Source organism: Ictalurus furcatus, chromosome 8, assembly GCF_023375685.1.
Source record: "Ictalurus furcatus strain D&B chromosome 8, Billie_1.0, whole genome shotgun sequence".
Taxonomy (NCBI): Eukaryota; Metazoa; Chordata; class Actinopteri; order Siluriformes; family Ictaluridae; genus Ictalurus; species Ictalurus furcatus.
In genome coordinates, this window is record NC_071262.1 from 15,331,737 (window position 1) to 15,357,900 (window position 26,164).

Here is a 26,164-nt window from a genome sequence, read left to right on the forward strand (position 1 = left end):
TCAGGAAAAAGTGAGCAGGAAAACAAAAGCTATTAACACAATTAATCTGAACAGTTTATTAGCCAAATTAAATCATCGTTAAAGATAATTTCATTCTTTTAAAGGGGTATGAGCTTCCTGCTGGACTAAATGGAAATCTATCAGGATGGGGAATAAAGGTTTGGGGAAATCTGTGTTGATAGCACAAGTATGCCAGAATGTTTTTGTTTTTTTTAACCTAAGCTAGTGAAGAGGACAAACAAGCATTTAATAGAGTAATAAAATGCTCATACCACCATGCCAGGATAAATTATGCTGATTTCTTACTGGCCTTTCCACAAAGTAAATAGTTCACAGTTTGCTGTCTGGGTTTCATGCACACTTAGTCTAAGTGTCATTTGGGGAACTTTTGGATTTTGCCAAGCAAAGGAATTCAGACTGTGAGCAAAGCTTTTCAGAGAGACAAGGAAAGACATTTAGTGATTTAGATGGATGGCTGTTGGAGCACAGTTTAGCCTTTGTTTATGTTAAAACCTGAGGGCTCACCATACCTGTAACTCATTTGTGGTCTAGTATATACTGCATTTGTTAGAGAGAAAGATTGGAAAGAAGGAGACACTGTAGTCTTATCTGTCAGCCAGGTAACAGGTAATATTCAGACAATCAGTTAATATTCACATCAAACATCAGAATGGGAAAACAACTGTGATCTTGGTTACTTTGACCATAACATGGTGGTTGATGGCAGATGGGCTGGTTTGAATATTTCAGAAACAGCTGTTTTTCAGGGATTTTCATTCTCAACAGTCTCTAGAGTCTCTGGTTCAACCTGGCAGGAAAGTTACAGCAACTCAAATAACCACTCTTTACAACTGTGATGAGCAGAAAAGCATCAACACATCAAACCTAGAGGCGGATGGGCTACAGCAGCATAATACCACATCGGATTCCACTCCTGTCAGCCAAGAACAGGAATCTGAGCCTAAAGTGCCCTACACTAATATTGGCACCCTTGGTAAATATGAGAAAGAAGACTGTGAAAAATTGTCTTTATTGTTTAACCTTTTGATTTTTTCTTTAAAAAAAAAAGACACCTTTTTGCTCTCAAGGATATCAAACAATTGCAAACACAGCACAGGTTTATCAAAAAAAAATCATATTTGTTAAATAAAGGTGTGGTACAATTATTGGTACCCCTATGAATTCATATGAGAAAAAATATATTTTAAGTATATTCCCAATGACATTTTACATTTTTTAGTACACCTGGGTGACCAGGAACAGGACATGTTCAACCATGACTTCCTGTTTCACAGAGGTACAAATATGAGGTAACGCATAGGCCAAATTCCTTTAGTCATTCATAACAATGGGTAAGACCAAGGAATATAGCTGTGATGTGCGGCAAAAGGTTGTTGAGCTTCACAAAATGGGAAGTGGCTATAAGAATATAGCAGAAGCACTGAAAATGCCCATTTCCATCACCAGGGAAATAATTATGACGTTACAGTCGACTGGAAATGTTATGAATCAACCTGGAATCGGATGTGTGTCTATATTCTCACAACGCACTGTGAAGAGGATGGTTCAAGTGGCCAAAACATTTCCAAGGATCACACCTGGAGAATTGCAGAAGTTAGTTGCGTCTTGGTGTCAGAAAGTCTCCAAAACTACAATCTGAAGTCACCTACATCACCACAAGTTGTTTGGAAGAGTTTCAAGACAAAAGCCTCTACTCTCATCCAACAACAAACTCAAGTGTCTTCAGATTGCCAGACACTACTAGAACTTCAAATGGGATCGGGTTCTATGGTCAGATGAAACCAAAATAGAGCTTTTTGGCAATAAACACCAGAGGTGGTTTTGGCGTGCACAGAGAGGTAGCCATATGGAAAAGTACCTCATGCCCACGGTTAAATATGGTGGTGGCTCTTTAATGTTTTGAGGCTGTTTTTCTGCCAGAGGACCTGGACACTTTGTTAGGATACATGGCATCATGGACTCTATCAAATATCAGCAGATATTAAATGAAAACCTGACTGCCTCTGCCAGAAAGATGGGCTGTGGTTGGATCTTCCAGCAGGACAATGATCAAAATCAACATAAAAATAGTTTATTGACCATCTCAATCCCCTGACTGGGGATTATTTTCATAATAGATTAGTTGGCTGATTATTATTATTATTTATTTTTTGATTAATTGATTAATCGGAGGGTGGGGGCAATCTTTCAGTTATGATATCCATGAGAGCAGAGTGTTTTTGTGAATGTTTTAACGAAAGATCAAAAGGTTAAACAATAAAGACAATTTTTCACAGACTTCTTTGCTCATATTTACCAAGAGTGCCAATATTAGTGGAGGGCACTGTACAGTGAGCAGAGGCTTCCATCCATCCATCCATCTATCCATTTTCTGTACTGCTTATCCTCACTGGGTCACAGGGAACCTGGAGCTTAGCCCAGGGGGCAAGCGACTTCTCCTTCCGGTATGGAGAGTCAACCCACCCTCTCTGATTCCGAGGAGCCAGAGGGGGGAGCCAGTGCATCGAAATCAGAGAGTAGCTCTCAGTCATATAACCAGCTGCTCAAAGTGATCACAAGAGCAGTTGAGAAATTAATATTACACTGGCCCGGGGAAGAGGAAGAGGCTCGTGGCAGGATGGACGATCGCTTAATTCTCAGTGAAACTAAAACTCCCTTACACCACAGAAAACTCCCCTTTTTTCCAGAGATGCAATACAAAATATTGTGCTTCTGGGGGCTTCACAGCACTGCTGTGTTTATAACCCTGTGACGTCGGATTATACGGCCATCACAGGGAATAAATAGTACGGTTATTTTGCTATGCCGAAGGTGGAGGAGGTGCTTGAGAGACACCTTTCTCCATCAACGGCAGCGAAATTAGGGGTGTTGGCTTTGCCATCCAAGCCTTGTAAGACCACCTCGGCATTGATTGGCAAAGCCTATGCGGCAGCGGGTTTTGCTTGTGGGGCACTGCATACAATGGCAGTGTTGCAGGCCTACGAGGCAGACCAAATGAGCTTGACAGTGGGGAGGGTATTGGGCCTGAGGTGGTGGCGGAGCTTCGCTGGGCCACGGAGTTGTCTCTATGTGCGATGGAGAGGCACCTGTGGCTCAACCTCTTGGGCATGTGGGACAAAGATAAAGTCTCTCTTCTGGATGCCCCTGTTACACCTTCCGGCTTGTTTGGCAGTGTGGTTAACGCCATCATCAACAGGTTTCAGGAGGCAAAACGGCAAACGGCAGTGTTCAGCCAGTTCCTTCCTTGTTGTGTAGAGTTCGCCCGGGCCAGTACATGTGTGAGGGACGCCTAGAAGGCGAGTGTGGCAGCCCGCCTCCCCCCACAGAAATCTAACGGGACTGGGCGGCCACAGTTGCAGCCTAAGTAGGCCTGATTTAAGAACGATAATCATTGGCAAAAAGATAAAGAAGAAGCGGTCAGGATGGGCCACGGAGGGAGGTATCAGGGGATTAGAGGTTGTTAGGGCAGTTAGGTCCCAGTATTACTGTAGGTCCCCCTCCCCCCAGTCAATGTCATCCGAAGTTTTCAGTTTTCTCTAGTCAGCAAGCTGTCACAGGGCAACAAAAATCCGATGCTTTCCCTCCAACAAAATGTGGAAAAGTTAAAGTTACTACAAGACCATCTGGCAGCGTGTAAACTACTGCCAAATGTATCTCCATGGGTTCTGTCCACCATAGAAAACGTTTACTGGGTCCGAGCTGGACCCCACCTGGTTCAGAGGTGTGCTCACCACAGTAGTCAGCACAGAGCAGAGCCCGACATTAGCGCAAGAAGAAAGGGGCCATAGAACATGTACCTCTTTCTCTGAGGGAGGGAGGTTTTTTACAGCTCTTCGGACATACAGGTTCAAAATATTGATGCTCAAAATTATCATTCCACAGATTCTGTTCAAGGATTGGTTTGTGATGACAGATCTAAAAGACGCATATTTCTACATAGAAATATTGCCCAGGAAGTTCCTGAGGTTTGCGTTTGGAGGCAAGGCATATAAATATAGAGTTCTTCAATTCAGTCTAGCTTTATCCCCTCACACCTTCACGAAGTGCATGGATTGCAACTCCAGGGCATCCGTGTACTAAACTACCTGGACAACTGGTTAATTCTCTGAGAGACTATTGGGGCTTATGGCAGCAGCAGTCAACATCATACTGTTGGGCCCATTGCACATGAAACCATATCAGTGGTGGCTGAAAAGTCGGGGGTTTCATCTGAGGATGAAACACCTAAGACTAATCAGTGTTGTGGCGATGCCTACATGTTCTGAGAACTTGGAGGTGTCCTCAGTTTCTAGCTTTGGGTCACACTCTAGGAGCATCTGCTTATCGCAAGACAGTAATGACAGACGCCTCCCTCACAGGCTGGGGCACGGTCTTAGACGGCCATACAGCTCACGGTCTCTGGATCGGCGCTCATCTAGACTGGTATATAAACTGTCTATTGTCTATGGATTGTTTCAAGCAAGAGGGTTGATTTATCACAATCAGCCGGAACTATGGAAACTGTGGGTCTGGCCCCTGAGGGGCACCAGCTCATAGATTCTGGTCTCTCAACTAATGTTGTAGAGACCATGTTAAACGCTAGAGTACCATCCACAAGAAAATTGCATGCGTTCAAGTGACAACTTGTTGTAGCGTGGTGTAAGGAATGTCAGTTAGACCCAGTAAACTGCACAGTAGCAACAGTCCTGGAGTTCTTACAGGAACGTTTCTCAGCAGGGTTGGCTCATTCTACAATTAGTCACCTCCTCGAAGGGTTTATCTAAAGAAGTACACTTACAGGATGTGTGTGCTGTGGTGGGGTGGTCTATGCCGCACACATTCATTCGGTATTACAGTTTGGACATGGATTCCACCCTGGGCTCATGGGTCTTGCAGTGACCCTCAGGCAGACCTTTTTGGAAAGACCATATCCTCAATATGATGGAGTGGGTATACTCGTTCCCACAGCATAAAGCTCACACAACGATGAGTTCCCATTGAAAAGGAATGTCTGGGTTACGCATGCAATACTGTTCCCTGAGAAGGGAATGAGACATTGCATAGCTTTGTCATACTGGGTTAGGCTTGTAAATTGCGTCTTCACTTCAGACAAAGAGAAGCTAATGATGTGCTTTACAGGCGCCGTTTATAGTCACGCAAAGCGCAAAATACCACGTCACCTGCCTACACCAAGCCTATAAATTGCTGTGATTTTACACAGATTCAGATACCGGTTGTGTGCGAAGGCACTCCCACAGTGTGAAGCTCATGCAACATCTCATTCCCTTCTCAGGGAACAGGGTTACATGTGTAACCCAGTTGTTTTCCAAAGCTCATTACAAATAAGGTATAGTTTAAGTGTGCTATCAGTACAAAATGTAGTCATGTGCTCTGGATTAAATTATTCATGAGGTGAATACAAGAAACCTGCTGGATGTAGCTCACATGGTAATGAAATCAGTGCGTTTCAATGGGAGAAAGGATGAACTGATCAAAGGAGGAAGAGCTGGATCAAAGAAATGGGTTTGACAAATGAGTACCATTGGTGTGCAGTTATTGGGGTGAACAGGTGAATCATTTCTAACAAGTCTGAAGGCTCTCGCTCAAAAGCTTAGAGTAACAGAATCAGTGGGCTTCTGTTTCATGACAGAAGGAAGAGGGAAACAATGGGGATGGATAGTCAAGTGCTCTCAGTATGAAATGCAAGTATGAAGCTCTTGATTTGAGAATCAGATTTGGTGATAGTAATTTGAAAATTCAAGCCATGGGTTTTCAATTAATGGGTTTCTATGGGGCACGATAATTTAACAATTTTATTTTATGTTGCACTTCACAGAAAACAAGTTTACAAAGTACTTCACAGATCGCAATTATAACAAATAAAAACCAATGAGATACAAAAGAGATTTTAAAAAATGCTGAGAAAAAAGAGATGAAAAAAAGAGATGAAAAACTTTATTAATTGCACTATTATACATTTTTATCATTTGTGCCCCTCATGCATTTTGTAATTTGTGCTTCCATGCATGAACAAAAAGAAACACACTGCAAGCACCTTATTTAGATTGTGTTCAAATTTCACCTTTAAGGGGGAAAAATGTCAAAAAAAAAAAAGATTATTAAGGATAAAAGGTCTGTCTAAGTCGCATTCAATATATATTTTTTTGTTTTTGATTAAAAAAAAAACAAGGATACAAAAAAAATAAAATAAAAAGATTCATGGTTTTGTTGGCACCCAGTATAATAAGAAATTAATTCACAATACACAATATACAATATTGAGTCCTTTTTTATTGTTTCTACTTGCTTCACAATACAAAGTTTAGAAATAAAATATTCATGAAATAAAATATGAAAAAAATGCCCACTGCAGTGCATTTCAGAACAGTAGTTCAGTACATGTGAACAGAGTTGGCTTGGAAATACAGGTAGGCTATTCTACAGGCTATTCTCTGGAACCTTATGTTTTCATAAAAGAGCTGATTAAAATAGGATCCACATATGAAGAAATACATTTTGGATGAATAAAATATCCAGGGAAATGCAGATGAAAAGGAAAGGTAATCCAGGAAATCCTGTAGATACTTCAGCCTATCATAGGAACACTGGGTGTGAGGCAGGAATATACCCTTGATGGGAAATCAGTCCATCACAAGCCACAAAGCACATGCATTCATACACAATTTATCTCAGTCAACCCAACTACTGGCTGTTTTGGGAGCTATGAAGTGGCAACACTACCAGGTAGACTACTATTCTGCCCTCAAACGAAAAACAAATGAACACAATGAACAAGGCTCATAAAAGTTAATTAATCTGATTTTTAAATGAGGTGCAAGAGATAGGAAATTGATGGCCACTGTCAGTGTGAGATGTGCTTTGGGCCAACCTCTGAATTTTTCTCTGTAAATCACTTGGTTTTAATGGGGTAACATGGATGAAAGACAAGTTGGCAGGGTTAGGTAATAATTCTGAAGTGCAGTTATATCTGGCTCTCAGCAGTTGAGTCTTTAAACATGTTGGAAATCTGTAGCTTGAAAATTCAAGGAATTTAGGAATGAATCAAAGAAAAGGAAGCTGTTAGTATGCTTAGGGTTGAGTGAAGTTAATTTATCAGCTCAGCAGCAACACAGAATTCAAGGTTGCCTTAGTCGACCATTCCTAACAGGAGCAGTTACAACTGTTGTGGAATAATTGGTGAAGGCCTTCTGAAACATCTACATTCACTAGCCAGTGTGGCATTGTTAAACTGCTGAATTCTCCCTACTCATATGAAGGTAGATGTTGTGCTCTTCTGGGATGCCTGCAATGAATGCCCTGCACTGCTGTCTGCTCTGATAGACCTCTGAGTAGAGAAGAACCTGACAGAAATGTTGGTTATCAAGCAGCTGGGCATCCTGTCCAAGTAGGTCAAGTTTTTTTGTGTGCGTAAATATGCTGATTTTGTGTTGTAGAGGCTCCCAATTACCTTCTACATCTGCTATATCTCAGGCTTTGCAAGCATAACTCAGTTTCTGATTAGACTAATGGAAAATGTATTAAATGGGAAGCCCTTTATATCACAATTTATTAAGTGGTAAATACTTTGCTCTAGGTTGTCCGTCGAAGAGACGAGGACCATTTTGTCATCAGAGATGATGCGTGCGTAGATGGCTGGTCAGGCCAATCTTTGCACGGAAAGTCCTATGGCAGGTGGGACAGAGGATAGGGTGGACGTCTCCGGGAGGGTTACTGACACGGGTTTTTCTGGCTTGCCTCTTTCGTTCGGCTGCAGCTGTCCGATTTGTCTCACACAGCAAGGAGCCCTTGTGAATGGAGGAGCGCCACGCGTCACGATCTAATGCAGTCTGTTCCCAGGAGGCAGGATTGATGTTAAATGCTTTCAGTGAGGCTTTGAGGGTATCTTTGAAGCGTTTCTTTTGGCCTCCTTGGCAACTCTGACCTTTCTGGAGCTCGCCATAGAAGAGTCTCTTTGGTAGATGCTGGTCTTTCATGTGTACCACATGTCCTGCCCAGCGTAGCTGGGTCGTCATCAAGATGGTGAAGATGCTAGGGAGGCCTGCTTGATTGAGAACCACAGTGTCTGGGACTTTGTTCTGCCACTTGATGCCAAGGATTTTCCTGAGACTGCTGGTGTGAAAATGGTTCAGTTTCCTGGCATGACGTTGGTACACTGTCCACGTTTCGCATGCATACAGCAGTGTGGGGAGCACAACTTCCCTGTACACTTTCAGCTTGGTCTGGATGGTGATGCCTCTTCGGTTCCAAACCTTGGCATACAGTCTCCCGAAAGCTGAGCTGGCTCTCGCAATGTGGACATTAACTTCGTCATCTATTGTGGCATTTTGTGACAATGTGCTGCCGAGGTAGGTGAACTTGGTCACTGTTTTCAGTCTCTGACCATTGACAGTGTTGTTGGGCTCTGTATAGGGCTTCCCTGGGGCTGGCTGATGCATGACCTCAGTCTTCTTGGTGCTGATGGTGAGACCGAAGTTTGTGCAGGCACTGGAGAACCTGTTAACGATGCGTTGCATATCAGTTTCTGTGCTAGCGTTAAGGGCACAGTCATCTGCAAAGAGGAAGTCCCTGATGATGTCTGTTGAAACCTTGATTTTCGCTTGGAGCCTCCTAAGGTTGAACAGATTACTATCTGTGCGGTACTTGATGCCTATCCCAACATCACCATCTCCAAAGGCGTCAGTCAGCATTGCGAAGAACATGAGGCTGAACAGGGTCGGCGCCAGGACACAGCCCTGCTTGACGCTATTTGAAACTGGGAATGGCTGAGACGCTTCTCCGTTGTCTTGGACTCTTGCCTGCATGCCGTCATGGAACTGCTGCACCATGGCTATGAATTTCCTTGGGCATCATACTTGGCCATGATTTTCCAAAGGCCTTTCCTGCTGACAGTGCCAAAGGCCTTAGTCAGGTCGACGTAGGTAGTGAAGAGGTCGGCATTCTGTTCCATACATTTCTATTGTAGCTGCCGTGCTGCAAACACCAATCCACACTGCCTCTCTGGTAGAAGTCCTTGGTCGAGGTGAGCGTTCAGGTGGTTCAGCAGAACCCGGGCAAGAATCTTGCCTGCGATGGATAGTAAAGATATGCCACGGTGGTTGTCGCAGGACTGGCGGTTTCCTTTGCTCTTGTACAAATGAATGATGGAGGCATCTTTGAAATCCTGGGGGATCGTCTCTTGTTGCCACATCAGTAGGAAAACCTGATGAAGCCTCTGTGTTAAAGCTGTGCCTCCTTCCTTGTAGACTGGGATGGAGTCTGAGCCGGGAGCCTTTCCACTGGAGAGGAGACGTATCGCTTTCTGGGTCTCAAGCAAAGTTGGAGGATAATCTAGTGCTTCATTGATGGGTATTTGGGGGAGACATCTGATGGCTTCATCATTGATGGCTGAAGGTCGTTTCAGGACGTTTCAAAGTGTTCGGCCCAACGTTCGAGAATCTTCTTCTTGTCAGTGATCAATGTATTCCCATCTGCACTGAGGAGAGGACATGAGCCTGATGACGTGGGTCGGTACATTTCTTTCAAAGCGTCATAGAAACTCTTCATGTCATGTCTGTCTGCATAGCCTTGGATCTCATCAGCTTTGTTGCTTAGCCATGTGTCTTGAATCTGGCGGAGTCTCTGCTGTACCAATCTGTGTACGTTTTTGTACGCATCTTTCTTGGAGGTGGACGTAGGGTTGTTGAGGTAGGTTTGATGGAGATGGTGTTTCTTGTTCAGAAACTGCTTAATGTCTTCGCTGTTCTCATCAAACCAATCTTTGTGCTTTCTGGTTGAAAGACCCAGTATTTCAGTAGCTGTGTCACTGACCAGTTCTCTGAGAGCTGCCCAGTCAGCTTCCACGTTCGGGCTGTCCAGAGAGGTGGATTCCAGACAATCGTCCAGAGCATCCCTAATAGACTGCTTGGTTCTATCGCACTTCAGCTTTGCAATGTTTAGACGTTTAGGGGCATTTTTCCCCTGCGGGCGTCTCTTTGGCTGGATGCAGATGTTAAGCTTGGTGATGATGAGACAGTGGTCTGTCCAGCATTCGGCTCCACACATGGACTTGGTCACGCGTACATCCTGCCTGTCCCTCTTCCTGACGATGAGGTGCCAGTGCTTTGAGCGAGGGTGCATCCATGACGTCCGATTACTGGTTGGGAGGTGGAATACTGTGTTGGTAATCAGCAGTTCATGTTCGGCGCAAGTCTGAAGCAAAAGGAGACCATTGCTGTTGCAGTGACCCACTCCGTGCTTTCCAAGCACTCCATCCCAGGCAGTGCTGTCATTACCGACTCTCGCGTTAAAGTCGCCTAGAATGGCGAGCTTGTCTGTTCTAGGAACATCAGCGATGACAGAGTGGAGGTCCTCGTAGAACTTGGACTTCACTTCATCTGGGTTGGTCATGGTTGGAGCATAGCAGCTGATGATTGTAAGGTGCTTTCTTCCAGACAGGAGGGGGAGTTTCATGGTCATGAGCCTGTCGTTGACTCCCTTAGGAAGGCCTGCCAACTTACCAATCAGTGCTGATTTTACTGCAAAACCGACACTAGCTTCACGGCACTCGTCATTGCCTTGACCACTCCAGAAAAAGGTGCATCCAGAGCCCCTTTCACAAAGTTCACCTTCGCCTGCGAGCCGGGTCTCACTCAGGGCCGCAATGTTGATGTTATATCTGAATAGTTCATTTGTTATCGGAGCGGTTCTCAATTGGGGTCTGTCCGTGTCATGCCTGTCCATGAGAGTGCGCACATTCCATGCACCAATGGTGAGAGGAACAATCCTCATTTTCTTCTTTGTGTTTCGACCGCTTGATTAGGGCCCCCACCAGCCGCGGTAAGCTGTTTAGGGAAGTTTTGGAGCAGGCAATGTTTAGGGCACTTTTTCTAGCCCCTTCCTCATGCCTGGAGGTGAGCAGTGCGATCCTAAATAGGGCTGCTCAGTCGCTCAGGGGGCTGCCGGATTTCACTGCTGCTCCCTTTTGTGAAGAACGACCATATGGCCTGGGCCGCCTGTGTGCAGGGTTGCGGCTACGGCTGCCAGTGTACCCACACCTGCCGCTTCGTCGCTTGCCTGTTGCCACAGGACTTGGGGGTTGGGATAGATGGTAGATGACAAAATGACAAAATTTCATTTTGTCATCAAATACATTGCTAATGCAAAAGCATTAGAAGGTTTATAGGTATGGGCATTTGAGGTCTGGCATTTGATAGACATGTCAGTGGTGAGGAAAAAGATGGTCATTCATTGGGTTAGACCAGGGGTTCCCAAACTTTTCCAGGGCAAGGCCCTCCAAATGGCATTAACATTTGACCGAGGCCCCCCTATTGCAAGATGTCTTTAAAACACATTAAAAATACAGACTTCTGAATATATCTCTCTTTTTAATTAATAATTACATCTTACATCTTTACATTACATTACATTAGGAATTGATTGTGTGTGTGTGTGTGGTTGTCTGAGAGTGAGAATTTATTTTTCACACCAAATTGTTGAGGCCCCCCCGGGCACCCCCTGGCAGCCTCCACTTTGAAAACCACTGGATTAGACTACATAAGAAGTATAAAAATAAAGAGATGGTTGTCATAGATTTGTTTATTTTTCAGCAACTGCATCTGTATTGGAAGCTGCTTAACTGCACCATGTGTGTCTTTCTGTAAGAACATAAGTATATGGGTGTTTAAGAGTTATACTGGTCTATAGGAAGGTATTTTGGTGAAAGCCATGTATTGTTATAGAGCAGCCTGAAATGCAGAGCATTTGTTTTGGTTTTAATGGTTTGAAAACATGCAGGCGTACCTACTTTATATAAGACCTGTAGAGACATCTGTTCAAAAATGTTTAAATTAGACTCCCAAGTGTAGCAACAGAAAAGTGTTTGCCTTATTGTCATCTATGGCCTGGTTGGGATTCAAACTCATGAGCAAAATTGGATGTGCAGATAGGGCTTTCCTCTGAGTGTGTTAGGCTGCCATGCAAAGCAGCATGAGCAGCAGTTCTAAAAAAAATGTGGTTGGCTGGCTTCAAATGTCAAGCACGTGTTAGACTTCACCCTCCCTGGTTGGTAGCTGTCATGATAGGGGAAAGCTGGCTGGTGGGTGGGAATTAGCAGGTTACAAAATTGGGAGGGGTGGGGTAGATGTTCAAGTTGCAGGATTGCTGAGTGTAGTGTTCTAGAGCATGAGGACATTTATACTGGCTTATCTTTGAAAAATTCCAGTATTAATATCTGTGGTATAACAAGTCAGCTTTGATATTGGCGTCTATTGAGGACTATCAGTTTGAAAAGAACACGAATAAGAAACACACTGTGAAGAATAAACTGAAACTGAAAAAGTTTTCAACTGTATTCATCAAGCCAATTTTATATATATACATATAAAACAGGTCAAATAAATTATTAGGCAGATGCCAGATAACCTACTCACCAAAATACACAGTCCTGTCACCCAATACTCTCCCAAGCCTCTCTCCCATAGGGCAGGGCATTATGGCCAAAATATTATCACAATATTTTTCTTCATATTATTCAATACCGATATTTATCACGATATACATTCATTTGTACATTGCACATTTTTTGGAATTTCCAAGTTTCCAGCCATAGTACTTTGAAAAGAAAGAAAGATAAATCCTAAACAGTCAGAATAGTCTCTTCAAAACGGCACTCTGGGCCCAGAGACAGTCAAGGCAATGGGGTTTGAAGTGTACCAGAAGGTTAAAATATTTTATAGAGTTCATCAGTCGAGTGCAGTTGGACATGAATATTAAAAGATAAGATCACCATTTTAAAGCTTAATAAGAGCAGTCTAGTATTTGAATATGTTTTCAGATATATTTACATTCAGATATCTAAGAGTGGGGGCAAAGGAGGCCTTGTGACTGAGGAATGATACTGTACTGAGGTTCAGGGGAGAGAAAATGTAGCAAAGCTTGAGTGGACCATTTATATATTTTCCTTAAAATAAGAAAAACAACTATCTATTGCTATAGTAATTTTACTTGTCTTTCCTTGTCATCCTTGACATCTCTGAATAATCTTCACACAATTTGAAAGAATAATGTCTTTGTTTATTATGAAAGACTCGTAACATGCCTATTAATAAAGCTAAAATTATAAGGGAGAGAAGTTATCGTATAAAAGCACTCTGGAACCACATAAACATTCACCATATCATGTCCACTCACGTGTGGAGAAAATAGGCATCACGGGCTTATATGCAACCTGAGGGGAACTCTGACCTATCACTTGCTCGCGGGAGAACCACTAAATGTGTTTTACTCGATAAGATGTAATAAACGAGGAGGCGGTGCAACCGCAAATGCGGTCTGTCTGGCGCATGATGACACAGAAGAAAGGTTCCGCTAATGTTCGTCTAAAGGTAGAATATAGGCTAAATGTCGATAATTACTTAGAAGATTATTATGATATTGTGGATTTTTTTATCATGATAAATACCAAGATTGTTTTATCTCCCAGCCATACTCTCTCACCACCAAATTTAAGTGAAATATACATTTACATAATTACATAAATTTTAACATTCCAGGACACACTTATTAACTGTATATTTCCCCAGGCCACTTTTGGAGATGAGAGAGGAATAAATCAGTAGCGAGGTCCCCCAGGTATCATGCAGGCCCTGGAGAGCATCAGTACTCTGTTCCTGTGTTTGTTTTCTGTCCACAGGGAGAGCTGAGCGTTGACAGCACCAGGAGTGTGTATTTTCATCTCGTAGGCACTCATATCATGAGGCAGTACACCAAGCTCATGTCTTGCTGCAGGACAGGACTGGACAGCTCACTTTGTGATACTGTTTTTTTTATTTATTTATTTTTTATTTCTGCTATAAACAAAACGAAATAGATTTTTGGAGGGAGTAGTTTTAAACTGAAACACATGTTTTTGAGGGGGAGAAATAATGGAGCATTTTACAAAACACATGCAGACATTTTCTCAAAATTAAAGCAAACAACTCAAGGTGATATCAATATCACAATCTCAAAGTATTGATGTAGATTTAATCCAACATTTGCATTTAATACAAGACATACATATAACCCAATTTTCTGTACTTAAATACAACCAACTGTTAAATTAATGCATTTAATAATTCCAAACAAGTGCAAGTCTAAAAGCAAGACAAGCCTGTAAAATATGTAAAACACTTGACATCAAGTGCATCCCATCACCCTGAGATTATTAACTAAGAGCTAGAATGATGAGGATAAATAAAAATATAATCAATAATAATTTATCCAAGTGTTTTGAGTATTTGGTGTCCAACATCTATATCACAAATACTAAATTATTCAAATTTTTTGGATTTAATGGTCTAGAAATATATGAAGGATATACTTACTTTATATTAGTATGCAAAATCTGTAGAGACATCTGTTCAAGGATGTTTAAATTCATATGACAATGTGAATTAATTTTTTCTCTTTTAATGTGATGTGAACGTTTACAATAATAAAAATACATTTGGGTTTGTGTCGTGACAAAAATCCTACTCAGTTACTGCTTCCTGTGTGTTACACTGTAACAGTACACTTTCTCTGCAAAGACCACCTAGAGTCATTGTGCTGGACTAAATGATGAGTAGCACAGGCCTAATAGCAGCACTTTCTCTGCTCCGCAGAAACACACATTGCTCTGATCTTCTCCCAGATGCACTGTAATGCTGCTGGGCCACGATAACGCTAATGAGTGGGGAATAGGTTCGCACCTCCAGTGTAACCCTCTCTGATGCTGTCCCAATACATTTTAGAGATTAAAAAATATATATTCCTCTATTTATCTTATATAGTACCTACCCAAAAAATGAAAAGAATCTTTAAAATGTATGGGGGCAGTGTTCACGTTCACTAATGCTTAACTGGGAACAACATTCTGCTTGTCTTATTCGTTATTATAAGAAAGCTGTTTCGAATCTACAATGACTTTCCTGTGAATTGAGACAGGTTTGCCATTTAAACATACTTTTTTACAGGGTTGGGAGAGTTCATTTAAAAATGTATTCCGTTACAGTTACAAATTACTTCATAAAAAATGTCATATGTAACATAATCCAAGTATCACAATATGAAAGTAATGTAATCTGATTACTTTTGGATTACTTCATGGCCACATATGTAAATAAAGTCAAGAGAAAAGCAATAGGATCTAAAATACTTTTATTTGGGGCTTATTTTAGAGCTTAAAAGGATGTTCAATGTTTGGATTTGTTTTAATAAAATAAATTAATTTGTTGCTCATGTGAGTCACAACTGGCAAGAGAGAACCTGAACTAACTAATCATGCAGCTGTCTATATTGTGTTATGTCAAAAGCAGGGCTCCAGACAAAAAAATCTATTAAGGAGCCATTGACTCCAATAAGAAACAAAAACAGACGCCAAATGATTTTTTAAGAACTTACATTTAATATTTTTTAAATCACTTACTTTCAGTCATCCTGTCGGGTGTCATGACAGGATGACACATCAGCAATTTTAACCTGAATAAAATTTTTAACTTGAATAAAATTTATTCAAGTTCTCTTAAAGTGGGAACTGAACATCATTTAGTTCACATGTACGAGACACTGCTTGTGCTAACTATGTTTTTTGTGGAGCATTCACAGTTTCTTTCTTGAAATGGTTCATTCCAGTAACTAAATCCTATTTCTCTGCCCGCTTTGGAACAAATGTCACAAAATATTTTCTATGTGCGATGATCATACCGGAGCCATGCAAACCCTTGAATCCAAAAAGTCTTTCTGCACTTTTACCTGGGCATTCATTTATTAACATAGAAAGATGATCGATCCTCTGTGTCTGTCATTTTCTATCTCTCTCATGCTGGCACAACTGGAGCCTGCTTTTTTATTAGCAGGTGTGCCATCAGCATTGGTGCTTGACAGAGATGAGGATTGTTTGAAAAATTCTGATATTTTTCATTTTGACATGTCTTTCTGACGCAGAACACTGATCTTTGCTTTCCCTGTGCGTATTTTGGCACTCTGGATGAATTTTAACTCTTTTGTCCCCCCCAATAAAACTTTCAAGCACAGCGTCTCATTTTATTACATTAACACAACAAATTATGTGAAAGGCTTCTCCTCACAGAACACGCAATTAAAAAGATATTACATGCAATTTTTAAATCAAAACATTTAATTTCTTTGGTTTTAAATGAAAAAAAAAATGGATCCTGATAGTATTCCCATTTTTTACAGAATGTACCTGTAATCTGATTTCTTTGTTTTATGATGTAACTGTAACGGATTACAGTTACCAGTTTTGTATCCTGATTACATAATGCCATTACATGTATTCCATTACTCCCCAAACCTGCTTAGTTATTTAAGTTATTTAACTTCGAATCAATAGACTCTTGTCAAAAATTAGTTACCAGTGTAAATTGGTATGTTTTTTGTTTCTTAAGTTGACAGTAAAATAAATAGATTTTATAATTTATGTATATACTTTATGTTTAAGCATGTCCTGGGTATAAAAAAAATCCTATTCACAGTAATGCTAAACAAAAATATGCATGTTAAAATATAAATTTACTCTTAAAAATATAGGTTCTTGAATAGTTCTTTACAGCACCATAGGGTTTGCAAAGAACCTTCTTCTTGTCAAGAACCATTTTTCATTGTATATGGTTCTTGAGTTGAGCTATATGGTTTGTTGGAGATTAAAGAAGTTCTTTATGTTTCATTATAGGTTCTTCAGTGCAGTGTATTGGTTCTTCAAGGTATCATCCATTAACAGGGTCTTTGTGGGACTGGAAAAGGTTATCCTGGCATCACTCTTAAGAACCTTACTTTGGTTCCTTAAAACACTAACTAAGGGTTTTTAGAGAACTTGTGATAACATGGTTCCTGGGTTCTTTAAAGCATCAGTAAATAGATGGCTCTCTAAAGAATTTGAGAGTAAAAGGTTATTTGTGTAATTTAAAAGGGTTCTCCTATGGCATTAGGCTGAAAAACTTTTGTTCTAATTGGGAACCTTTATTTTTAAGAGTGAGGGTCAATTATGTATTAAGTCATCCTTATATAGTAGTTAATATTCATGTTTTCAACTTCAGGGAGCACTTATCCTGATCAGGGTCACAGTCGATCCCAAGAACACTGAGTATGAGGCAGGAATAGACCCCGGATGGGATGCCAATCATACCTAGGCACACTTTAGACTAGTCATCCACCTACTGGCATGTTTTTGGGAGGTAGAAGGAAACCAGAGAACTCCTGAGGAAACCCACATGGAAAAATGGAAAACAACCACACTGACAAAAACAACTAATTGAATTTAAATAATAACTTAATTCAAATGCGTACATAGGTTCCATGTATGTTACATTAAGAAAATTTGTTTCCGTAAATCCAACATGATTTCATCATGTATTTTTGAAGCCTTGAATGAAGTCTCTCCTGAGCTGTGGATCGAACCCAGGCTGCTGGCATTTGGCAACATCCACATAGCAGCTGCGCTATTCTACTCTATGCGTTTGAGCCATGTTAATTTACTACTAAATTAACATAAGCCCGTCAGAGCCAGTGTCCTCTTGAGATTTCATAATGTGATTGTTTATGTTAATACTATGTGAATTGATCACGCCCAATCTACATAATTTAATCTAGTAATTAGATATTGTTCAAATTAAGTTCAGTATAAGCAATGAAATCACATTTTGAAGAGAAATGTATTATTTTTATTTAAACTATAATTTAATGTGTTCTCTTAAAACTGACTGAAAACATTTTTTTAGTGCAGGACCCTGGAGCTGTGAGGCAGCAATGCTACTGTACAAGCTGCACTACCATGCCACCTTATTCTAATTTTATTTAATAATTTTTACTGTAATTGTGATGACAGAAGATGAATATTAGATTTACAAAGCTCATGGAGAAATGACCTAAAGATAATGTGATTTAATGTGGCATTAACGCGACCTTAATACCCTCCTTATTGTAATTAGAATAACAGCCACCAGCTTGGTGTACTGCATTGTATCAGTCCACAAGCATGGACAAAAAACAAATGGATTTTCTCCCTAAAATGTTTCCTAGCTCGAATGAGCAGGGAGGAGTGATGGTACAAGCTGTATTCATCATGATGTAGGGTCAGTGGCCATTTTTAAACAAATACAACTATTTAACAAACAATTAAACAAACAAACACACACACACACACACACACACAGACCACAGATCTCATTAAATCTTTAAAGTTGAGTCAAATCCATTAGCCTTTAATCATATTGCTTTAGTATTTTTTAAACAACTACTTTTAAAATGGAAAGAGGCACTATGATTAATCTATTTACACACTTTATTTACACATAACACAAATTGAGGAAAAGAGCCATGTGTGTCAAGTTTAAGCACAAAATTAAATAACAACAAATTACTTTAAGGAAATTACATTTAAAACAAACAAATGAATGAAATATGTACATAATTTAAAAATTATTGACAGCTCTGTCAAAAGGATAGGAAATATCCATCATCTGCCATCACTCAAGTCTCTAACATATAAAACTAGCCACATCATTAATGAGTTCTCAGTAACTGCCCAGACTCAATACTGTATTAGGCTTACATTCTACTTGATTCCAGGAAGATGGAGATCTATATCTATGAAGGATCTTACCAAGGCCAGAATTTACTTTAGAAGTCCATAGAAGAAGTCATTTGTGAGAGCAAGTCTGATCAAATCCACGTGATGAGTTCTTAAACTTAGACTATACATAGCTCCTAACTGGCTGGTTTAGGATAAAACCTTGATAATTGGTGTATTATTCAGTCTAAGAGTAATCCCCAAAGCATTTTAGCACCCAAATCAGCTCCTAAACCTACAACACCTCCTAAGAAGGAATTACAGATAATCCTAAAATGGCTGATGCCAGCAATTTGCATCAGAGTTAAGTGTCCAAAAAATGACAGTGTCCTTTAAAAAAAAAGATACTAACCCAGATATGAAGGTATCGCAATGATTTTGAAATTAATCAGGTAGGCAATTACCTCACCTAGATGTTAAGCAATACAGTATCAACATAGGATAAGGTTTTGTCAACTCTTCATTACCTCCCCATCACAGAAAGAATGCAGTTATGCAGTACAGATTAACTGAGATTAATGGACAAAAACAAGCCAAAATGTGACATGGGAGTGTATAAGGTGCAGTGTCATGTTGTTCTACGTGTTTATTGAGTCTGGTGTAAGTTGGACTTTAATCATTCATTCATTTCAGTAACTGCTTTATCCTGGCTAGGGTTTCTGTAATTTAATTACTTATTTATTTATATTTTGTACCAACTAAATTCGTTAGAAAATATCACATAGGTACAGGCAGGTACAAACAAGAGGGCAGGACCACGATTAATTAATTAGATAGATAGACAGACAGACACACAGGCAGGCAGACAGAAAGAAAGAAAGGAAGAAAGTCCTGTACATACCTCTACTTTAGGTCAACAGTGTCAAACTCAAATTATGTCCGGGCCATAAAACACCTTATCGTGCATAAATTACAATAGATAACTTTTCATTTTATTTTAAATCACATGACTCTTAAACTACCTATAATTGCAAATAAAATAACTAGCAATCAATTGTCATTAGTACATGCAGCTGCAATCCTAACTGCGCAAAAATTCTTATGCACCCTATTTTTTTAGTACAATCTTTGTAATAGATTTTTATTTTATTACTTCTACATTATAGAGTCAGTACAAAACCATCTAACATTTCCAAACATTAGTTTTCGAGCACAAAATCTAATTTTACAGAAAAATGTTTGTATGTCAGTAAAGAAAGCAGTATATTAAGTGGTAAGAGACACCTTTCAGACAAAAAACATAATGATGGCTGCTGGATGTTGCTGCAAAAATAAGAAGCAAGTGCTTTAAAGTTAAAGTCTCCAGAAGAACCGGTACTGCAAGATGCTCAGTAAAACTTACAGCTCATTTCCTTATAAAACTACACTAATTCTACCTGAGACTACTTTTTTTTTAAAAGAAAAGGTTCGTCACACCAAATATTGCCTTTGTTTCATTTATTTCTGTTTACTGCTCTTTATAGTATTTTTTTTTAATGGAGAAACATTTAATTTCATTATTTTTGAAGGCATCTTTGCTCTACAGCACTTCCTTGTATGTGCCTAAGACTTTTGCCCAGTACAGTATATTGCTCAAATAAATATAGTTTGCACTGTTTAATGTGTGGTGTTTGAATCATAACGTAAATTCATTCAGTAACAAAGAATTGTTCTGCAATGGCCTGTCTTACAGCCCTGGCCTCTGATTGTTCCATGGTGACAAGATGCACCAAATCAGGGATTCTTTTCTTGCTAATTGTGGGTATGTGTGCAGAACTGTTATGTCACATGCTTTGGCTAGGTCTACACTTGACAGTCTTAAACAATTGAAGTTTGACTTGAAAGAGGTCAATTCGATCCTGACCCTAGTTTTTACATGAGCTGCTTAAATAGCCTCTGAGGTATAGGCAGTGGTTCTGGATATGGAGTCATCAAGTACTTCTTGCAGGTGTACCCTCTGTCTCCAAGCAGCCTGTTAAATTGATCTACAATGCAGAATGGACAGGAACATTTTAACGGTGACATAGGGTAGACTCCCTGAGAATATGATTTATGAACTGACCCTGGACATTTTGCCTTGGTATTAGTCAAGGACTGATCACAGTCAGGTAAACTGAGGATAAAATGCCTTAAAGGATTCTATATTCTTGTTTTGTTAACGCCCAATTTGTTACTACTAGATATTTTAGGAAGTGTGTAAATTCATGATGCTATGCACTGACTTCCTTTTCATATAAATTCATGCACTAACAGGATGCTCTAATAGTGATGTGTGCACAGTCTAATGCAGTGATTACTCTGGGAAATCCTATTAGGTTACAGACACATTATAAAAACATACACCGATCAGCCATAACATTAAAACTACTTGTCTAATATTGTGTAGGTCTCCCTTGTGCCACCAACACAGCTCTGACTCATTGAGGCATGGACTCCACAAGACCTCTGAAGGTGTGCTGTGGTATCTGGTGCCAAGTCATTAGCAGTAGATCCTTTAAGTTTAAGTCCTGTAAGTTGTGAGGTGGGACCTCCATGGATCAGACTTGTTTGTCCAGCACATCCCAAAGATGTTCAATAAAATTGCGATCCAGGCAATTTGCAGGCCATGAACTCTTTGTCATGTTCCTCAAACCATTCCTGAGCAATTTTTGCAGTGTCGCAGGGTGCATAATCCTGCTGAAAGAGACCACGGCCATTAGGGAATACCGTTGCCACAAAGGGATATACTTGGTCTGCAACAATGTTATAGTAGGTGGTACATGTTAAAGTAACATCCACATGAATGCCAGGTTTCCCAGCTGAACATTGAGCATCACACTGCCTCTGCCAGCTTCCCTTCTTCCCATAGCGCATCCTGGTGCGATCTCCTTACCAGGTAAGTGGCACACACGCACCTGATTAGATGATGCGAAATAAAATGTGATTTATCAGACCAGTGTACCTTCTTTTATTGCTCCAAGGCCCAGTTCTGATGCTTACATGCTTTTGTAGGCACTTTTGGTGGTGGACAGGGTTGTGATGGACAGTGGTGGTCAGCATGGGCACTCTGACTGGTCTGCAGCTATGCAGCCTTATACGCAAAAAGCTGCAATGCACTGTGTGTTCTGACACCTTTCTATCAAAGTCAGCATGATCTTTTTCAGCAAAATGTGCTGCAGTAGCTCTTATGTGGGATCAGCCCAGACAGACTAGCCTTCACTCCCCACACATCAATGACCCTTGGGCGCCCATGACCCTGTGGTACACCCCTCTAGCCAACTGTGAAGGGATTTTTCTTCACTAGGGAAAGCATTCTTCTGTCATACACCAGTTGTTGTTTGTGCTCTTCCAGACATTTTGGTATTCCTGAGTTACCAGTATATAATTGATTTGGGTTGGTTTTAATTTTTCAACTTAACAATGACTTGCTTCAGTGGCAGTGACAGCTCTTTACACCTCATATTAAGAGTTAACAGCAACAGAGTCTGAATTCAAATTCCACATCTCTGGAACTTTATCATCTTACTTGTAAGTAATATAATGAGGAAAGAAAACACACATAGCCACGGACAAGCTGAGCAGCCAACTGTCCAATTACTTTTGGTCCCTTAAAGGCGGGGGGGGGGGGGGTGCACATTTAACTAATGTGCTGTGATTCCTACACCTTTAAAACAATTTGGATGTCAAACTCAATACCCTGACATTAAAGCTGAATTTCTGCATTTAAAGATCATATTATTTAATTCACTGTGGTACACAGCCAAAATAACAATGACTTCATCAATATCCAAATTTTTATGGACACAATTGCATGTCAAGTATGTTCATCTATCTTCTGCCTAGTCTCCCATCTGTCTTGTCTTTATGCTCCATCAACTTTTCTCTCTTTTTTGCTGTGAATTCTAGATAGTGTGAAAATATTGAGTAGCAGAGATACTATGGGCCATTTCAACATTATGTTTTGCAAGTATGTGCACACCAAATGAAACGAGGCAGTGGGCTGTATTCAGCTGGCGGCCCTTGAGTTTGACGAATGTGCTCTGGAGAACAGACTTTTCTGAAAGCTGTTGAAATCGATAGTCTAGTTAAATGTAAGAAAATACTACATTTTCACATATTTGAGAAGCATTTAGACTTTTGTTTGGACTATGAAATAACTTGCATTTTACTATGTAATTTATGGATTATTTTTATTTATTAGAGAAACAAATATTTAGATGTCATTCATGAGATCTGAGAAACTGGCTCAAGCATGCATTTCCTCATATGAAGAATTCTAAATTTTCTGTAGTTTTGTGGTTCAGCTTTAAGTACAAAATATTGCTGAAGTGGCATTTATGCTCTTGGTTGAAAGATAAGGTTTCTGTGAATACAGACACAGATTTCCAAGTCAGAAGTTTAAAGGACTAAAGAATCAGTCAAATCTATTATGTACAATTAATAATGCCAAATGATGTTGTGTGGGTATATAAATCTGTGAGCTGGGTAAAAGTCGATTTTGTTCTGTATTGGTTTGATCAAAAAAGTAATAAATAAGCCAAATGAGTAGATGAACAGCAGCAAGCCAGCCATGTGTGACTGCCAAGCAAAAAGCACAGGAATCTTTTACTGCACCTTTAATCAACATTTGCACTGATGGCAAACAGTCTACAGAAAGAAGATGTTTATGGACAATTAAGACACTGCCACTTGCATCAGAAGCAGACACTTGCTTCCTGCTGGCTCTCAGGTTTCACCTTGGTATTCTGGGTGAGAGTGAAACAAGGCCATAATGTGACATGAGAGTGTGAATACAGTACATTGATCCACTGACGGACAGTCTGTGCTGTGCCATCTATCAGCAAACATCCTTTCCACAGCTGACACTCTGTCGAACAATGCGCTCGCAACTGCATAAGCACAAACTGACCTGGCAATCAGGTGTGTCTGTGATAAACTTCTTCTGCTGCGAGCTCTTTTATATCAGCACATCCATGTGACTGTGTGAGGACAGCTTCCGCATGAAAACCCCTGTTGGATCTGCGCTTGACACCCAAACATAAAATAAACATGGGTTTGAAATGCACCAGTAAAATGCCTTGGGTGTCTACGTTCCCTTATACATGACAAAATAATGAGCAAAGGGAACTGAAAGTGCAAACATTCAGCAAATGCAATTACATTCCATACAAGTTTAACTCCTCATCAGTGTATATGCTCAAAGCGCGTGTTCATGCGGCTGACTTTATCTAAGACACTTTCAGTGGCTCTTGAACCTTTGACCAAGGTCAATTACCCTGAGACAGACTGTACTTTCCATTAAACTACTGTAGAGCTGTAGATTATGTAATACTGTGTCAAGTACCTTCAATATTATGCTCAAAATGAATATATATTCCCAAAAGACACATAATAAAATAGCACATTAACCGCATGTTGGGACAAAACAAATTTGGATTTTGAGACACACCATTTATATATATATATATATATATATATATATATATATATATATATATATATATATATATATATATGTGTGTGTGTGTGTGTGTGTGTGTGTGTGTACACATATATAAGTAAGGTTTATGGATGGATGTGGGGGATGATTTTCAACTATTTAGATTGGCGTTATTGTTTGTGGATTGCAACTGAATGAAATTGAACGTGGCATTAAAACACACACAATGCTTTGTTTGTCTCATTTATAGTAAGTTACTGACTTCTTGAATTAGTTCCTGAGCTCATATCATGATGTCAACAACAATCTGTTTACAAATAGAATTAGCGTAAAGTAAAAATAAAAATAATTTAAAAATAAAGCTATCACACGTTCGGTGTTGTAGGTTATAGCTATTTTATACCCTAACATACAGTGGGGGGAAACCAAGAAAAACCCCACATGAAGCGGTGTTGATGTGGAGGGATTTGAGCGCGCGCAGGATACCGAAAAACTGTTTGCGTTTTTCCAAAGCTACAGTTTACACAGCAAGTCTTTCGATTTCGATTAGGAAACTAACAATTATCTGTACGAGTTAGTGAAAGAAATGACTTACCATTTTCACGAGGAGACCCCGGGTCAAAACCATGGCATGGCTCTAAACCCTCATGTGGGAAAGCACATCCTCGCATCTGAATACGCTCGTACACACGGAAATGGACAAGTTCTCGGTTTACCGATAACTCGCGCAGTGTCAGCCGAAGACAAGTGAGAAATGAACATAAAAGCCAAAGTAAAAAACAAATAGTTTTTCCACAAAGAGCTTTCCAGGCAGGCGACGGCGTTGTAGAGCGTGAAACTGAGAGAAGTGAGCGGCTCTTGGCGTGCGCGTGAGCCCGCGCGATGCACAGTGGCTGAACGGTGGAGGCGCGCGCTCGCCCGTTTCCACGGCGAGAAAGTAAGCTGGCCTGTCAAGTCCCCTCCTCTCTATGATCTCCACTGGCCACATGGCGTGCCACAGTATCGCGCACAACCATAATCACAGACACCGCTTTAGTTTTGTATACATGTGGCACATCATCTTGCGCGTTTTTGAGCAAGCTGTGGTCTTTTCAAAGCACATCCGCCTCCTGCCACTTTCTTTCCACTTATAAGTTCATTTTGTTTTACTGTCAGTTTAGGAGAACGACACACAGCAAGACACAGCATTAATACACAGCAAGACTGGAACAGACTACGCTCATGTCTCCAAACATTTATTATATTATATTATATTATATTATATTATCCATCCATACCGCTTCTAGGGGAATACGGGGGATACCTGGAGCCTATCCCAGGGAGCATCAGGCACAAGGCGGGGTACACCCAGGACAGGGTGCCAATCCATCGCAGGGCACAATCACATACACACTCGCACACCCATTCATACACTACGGACACTTTAGACACGCCAATCAGCCTACGATGCATGTCTTTGGACTGAGGGAGGAAACCGGAGTACCCGGAGGAAACTCCCGCAGCATGGGGAGAACATGCAAACTCCGCACACACATGGCAAGACTCGAACCCCGGACCCTGGAGTGCTAACCACTAAGCCACCGTGCGCCCCTATATTATATGCAGCACAACACTGGGTACTCTACATACTCCTTATTCACAGATCTTCTACTGTCATTCAACCCTACTGTATTCTTCTTATTAACTTGACATTAGATCCTGAGAGATTTTTACAGCTTCAACACACAGCAATCAGGTGAGCACACATTTCTTATTCACAGATCTTTTACTGTCACTCAGCCTTACTATTTTCTTCTTCACTTGACATTAGATCCTGAGAGATTTTTCAGCTTTACCACACAGAGATCAGATGAGCACACACTTCTTCTTATTCACACATCTTCTACCGTTGCACAGCCTTACTGTTTTCGTCTTCACTCTGCATTAGGTAGATATTTGTAAATCATGTTGAATTTTTTATATCCTCATTTACTCACAAACCAGGTAATGTTTTTCAGAGGAAGTCCTAACAGTTCCCTGTCTGCCAAGGCCTTTCTGTTGAAATATATGTATTTCATCATGGAAGAGGAGCACTGGTGTGTCACTAACTTGGTGAGTAACAAGAGAAGTGGTTAAATTGCTTTAAGTAGTGAAATCCTTTCATTTCTCTCTCTTAAATT

The 26,164-nt window shown here is 40.4% G+C and overlaps 1 protein-coding gene across 1 annotated transcript in view; it reads right to left on the minus strand.

Annotated features, from left to right (window-relative positions):
* Nucleotides 1–25,124, minus strand: part of htr4 (5-hydroxytryptamine receptor 4) — a 107,946-nt gene extending 82,822 nt beyond the window's left edge. The window contains exon 1 of the mRNA XM_053631021.1: nt 24,601–25,124. Coding sequence (XP_053486996.1) covers nt 24,601–24,676 — 76 coding nt within the window. The 5' untranslated portion in view covers nt 24,677–25,124. The remainder of the gene's footprint in view (nt 1–24,600) is intronic.
* Between the last annotated feature and the right edge of the window lie 1,040 nt (nt 25,125–26,164).